At 35.4% G+C, this 4312-nt stretch overlaps 1 protein-coding gene across 1 annotated transcript; it reads left to right on the forward strand.

Annotated features, from left to right (window-relative positions):
* Positions 1-1376: 1376 nt before the first annotated feature.
* Positions 1377-2327, forward strand: LOC143391343 (olfactory receptor OR51C1-like). Its single transcript, XM_076844040.2, has one exon. The coding sequence runs from the start codon at positions 1377-1379 to the stop codon at positions 2325-2327; it is 951 nt and encodes a 316-aa protein (XP_076700155.2).
* Positions 2328-4312: the final 1985 nt, after the last annotated feature.

A 4312-nucleotide genomic window follows, 5' to 3' on the forward strand; every position in this document is an offset into this window, starting at 1 on the left:
CTCCATTGCCTGTGGATATACTTAGATTTTTTTTCACGATGGTTTCCACCTTTCAGCCTCTGCACAGCAATTCTTTACCTACCCAAAGAAGCCTTTTGATGCCTCCACATACAAGTTTCTAATATGTGCAAACTCTGTACTTTAAACATAATCTCTCTGTTTACATGTTTATTTACACATTTGTTTACTGAACTCCCCTAGTTTTTTCTTGCTTTTCTTAAGGATATTATCTGATTTGGTTCCTTCCCCTGATTCTGAATTATGGCTTATATTATGTAATAATTGATGTTAAAATAACTGAGTCAACATTGATAAAGAACCTAGATAGAAAGGCTATAAGGAGAGGAGAAAATGTTCTTTAGATGAATCTAGAACAATGAAAAAAATATAACTCTGGAGAAAAAAGAGACCAAATTAGGAAATTTTAACCAAAGACCATTGTACAGTCTGACTTTGAGCATATTTCCATCATTCTAAGGCTGTCAAATGGAAGGACAAGTAGATGTGTGAAGAAGGGTTAGTAAGAGACATATAGGTAAGAGATGACTGAGAAATGTTTGGGTAATTTTTTAATATTTATGTTTAATATTTGGTGAGATTTAACCATAGTGATGTATCTTCTTGACTTTTTAACATATAATAATTTTAATTCTTTCAATGATCCTATGGGATATGCATATAAGAAATATATGTTATATAAGAGATAAGGACCATACAGTTTAGTAATTTTTCTCTGATAAACCAGCTGGGATTTGATAGAGCATTTGCATCAAATCAAAATTTAGACTATGCAGTAATAGTAAAATTGACTTCTGATGGAGGATAAAAATCATAAGCTCTCCATAAAACTTACATTGGAGATCCTCTAAGCTCAAGTGATTCTATTGTAATTGTGTTAATTGTTGATATTTGCAATCATATAAAATTATATAGTTACAGTTCAAGTATTTTCAAAAACGTGCTACTGAAATTGTTGCATTATTGTTTATCATTCTAAATTTCATAGAACTGTTCACCCATATTTCAACCAGTAACATCTGACTGCCCTATGACATGAGTTCTGGAAATAATCTGCAAAATTCCAGCCTTAGCACTCATAAGATGTGTAGAGTTATATTAGTAATGTGTGCTTCATTTGTTTCTGAAAAAATTCTGTATCCTCATGTAATTTTGCAATAACTCTTTTTTCTGCTCCTTCATTTGATGTAGTTTATTAGTTTGCTTTGCAAATCCAGTTTTCATGAGCTCTTTGTATAACACAAGTATTGGCTTTTAGAAATGTTCATCTGGGCAAAATTTAATTTCAGGTTGAATGCATAATAAATACAGTTTATCATTGCAGGACACACCTTAAGATTTTGTTGTTTGAGTTCCATATGTCAAATTCCCAAAACTTCACATCCTCTTCCATCATTTTCCTGCTTACTGGTGTTCCTGGGCTGGAAGCCTTCCACATCTGGATCTCCATTCCCTTCTGCTTTCTCTATGCAACTGCCCTCTCAGGGAACAGCCTGATTCTCTTCGTCATTGTCACGCAGCCCAGTCTCCACGAACCCATGTATTATTTCCTCTCCATGCTGTCCACCACAGACCTTGGGCTGTCCATATCCACTCTGGTCACCATGCTGGGCATATTCTGGTTCAATGCCAGGAAGATCAGCTTCAATGCCTGCTTGTCACAGATGTTCTTCATTCAGCTTTTCACTGTCATGGAATCTTCAGTACTGTTGGCTATGGCTTTTGATCGTTTTGTGGCCATCTCTAATCCCCTTAGGTATGCTTCTATCCTAACCAATCTTAAAATAGTGGTGATTGGTGTAGCAATTATCACCAGGGGGACCCTTACTCTTACAATTATGGTGGTTCTTCTTAAAAGGTTGTCCTATTGCCGTAGCCACGTGCTCCTCCATTCCTATTGCTTCTACCCTGATGTGATGAAGCTCTCCTGCACAGACACCAGGATCAACAGTGTAGTTGGGTTGACTGCCCTGATCACCACTGCTGGGGTGGACTCAGTCTTCATCGTGCTTTCCTATGTTTTGATCATTAGGACTGTCCTCAGCATTGCTTCCCGTGAAGAGAGAAGGAAAGCCTTTAGTACATGTGTCTCCCATATTGGGGCTGTGGCTGTATTCTACATTCCATTGATCAGTCTGTCCTTTGTGCACAGATTTGGAAAAGGAGCCCCACCTTATGTATATACCTTGATTGCCAATGCCTACCTGCTGATCCCTCCTGTAATGAACCCCATTATCTACAGTGTGAAGACCAAACAGATACGCAAGGCTGTGCTAAAAGTTTTCCATTCAAGTGTGACAAAGACCTAGATGGTTCTTCTAAAATTTTCTCTAGTGTTTGTTATTGTATGGAAGAGTAAAATACCTGTCAGAAAGTTAAAGTGATGCTGTGTTGAAAGTTTCCTAAAGACTGTCTTTCATTATGTAGGAAGTTTGTTAGCTAATAGAGTTTGATATGAAGTGAAGGTTTTTATTGGTTTCACTAATATCTTAAAATATTCACAGTGATAATAAAATCATTTTAAAATTCAAGATGAAAGACGTAGCTAGCCAATGACCCAACTTAATTTTCATGCATACAACTATTTCTTTTAAATACAAGAAGTAGAATGCCTATTGACTCATTTAAATTTTGCCTTACTGTGAGAAATGGCATCACTCCATTTCATAAATAAGAATAAAAATTATATTAACAATTCTGAATCACCAAATCTTTTCATGTGAATCTATCATACAAAATTGTCAGTGCCCTTGGCTACTTAATTGTTCCAAATATTCATACTTTCCCCTGCCCTTCTTGCCCTCCTTATTTAACAGTTGCTATCATAATAATAAATACTTTATTGCTTTATCAGCAACCTAACCTAATTTGGTCAAATATTTGTACTTTCTCATAACTCTTCAGAACAATAAGTTTTTTTGTATGTCAATAATTTTATGATAATTACTTCCTAAATATGTTTTTGTTTTTAGAAAATAATTTCTCCAAATAAATTAATTTTCTTTGAAACCTTGAAATTATCAATAAGCAAATATAGAAATATTTATAATATGATTGTGTTTTTAGTGCTATATCTGAACCTTCTCCTTAAAGAATTTTGTCATTCGTATGCAAATCAGGCTTTAGATGGTAACATAGAAATCATATCAATAACCCATATTATAACCCAGGGAACGTTTAATTGAAGGACTAAAAGTTTAAAAAGCAAGCAAGCAAGAAAGCAAGCAGAGTTAATAACTGCAGTAAGTTTCTTCCACTAGTATGACTTTGGTCACTGAGTAGAATTCGGGCATATTAAAATAGAGAGTCTTGTAATTGTATTCCCCTAGAACTAACACTTGCACCTATAATGAGAGAATTTTTCCCTTTTCATTCTGGTACCTGAACAGCTCAGAGGGTAGAACACCTAGAGTTAAGTAAGACCCAACCTCTGAGGGTTAAGCACTTCCCTCTGGAGCTTACTCCAGGAGCAAGAGGAGGACTTCTCATGGACTTGGAACTCAAATTTTTAGAACGGATCTACTGGTGGTTTGCTCCATTCTGAAGGGGCATGTTGGGACTAGTGCTAGAAGTATAGGATAGTGTAAAACTATAAACTGGAACTAATCCAATTTAGTAAGAACTATTGTAAGGCAATGACAGGTGCAGTAAGCAAACATAATGGATATACTTGTCTCTTTAGCATCTTCCAGTCTTCCTTCTAGTATCTTCCAATCAGCAGTATATGTGGGGAACTGAAAAACTATGTGATTCATTAGTTTCAGTCTTCTTTCATAAGCTGAGAGTCTGTAGAATTGTTGTTTTGGAGCTGAGATACAGTAGCTTTACAACCAGCATGATGGGATATGGGGCTTATACATGATTAAGGTCACTGTGAATATGACAGAAGTTTTATTAGATGCTCCAACCTGGGATTTTAAATAATAACAGCAGTAACCATTAATGATAGCAAGCCAAGTGCTTCTGCAGTTCATCAGGTATTATTAATTATAATCTGCTGAAAACCACTAGTTGACAAATTTTAGGTCTTTTTTGGAGGCATTTTCTCTCCTTTCTAGCAAATCTCTAGTTTTCCTATCACAACCCCATCTCCTTTTCAATGGCCAGCAGTAGAGATCCAGGTCATTAAACATATTGAAAGAAGTTAACATACTTTATATACAACCAGAGATATGAAATACTGTGCTGTGTACATGTAATAAGAATTGTAATGCATTCTGCTGTCATTTATTTTAAAAAATCAATAAAAAAAGAAATAATCTATTTACTGGTTACCTTGTGCTTTACCTTGTGG

The sequence above is a fragment of the Callospermophilus lateralis genome, chromosome 2, assembly GCF_048772815.1.
Source record: "Callospermophilus lateralis isolate mCalLat2 chromosome 2, mCalLat2.hap1, whole genome shotgun sequence".
Lineage (NCBI taxonomy): Eukaryota > Metazoa > Chordata > Mammalia > Rodentia > Sciuridae > Callospermophilus > Callospermophilus lateralis.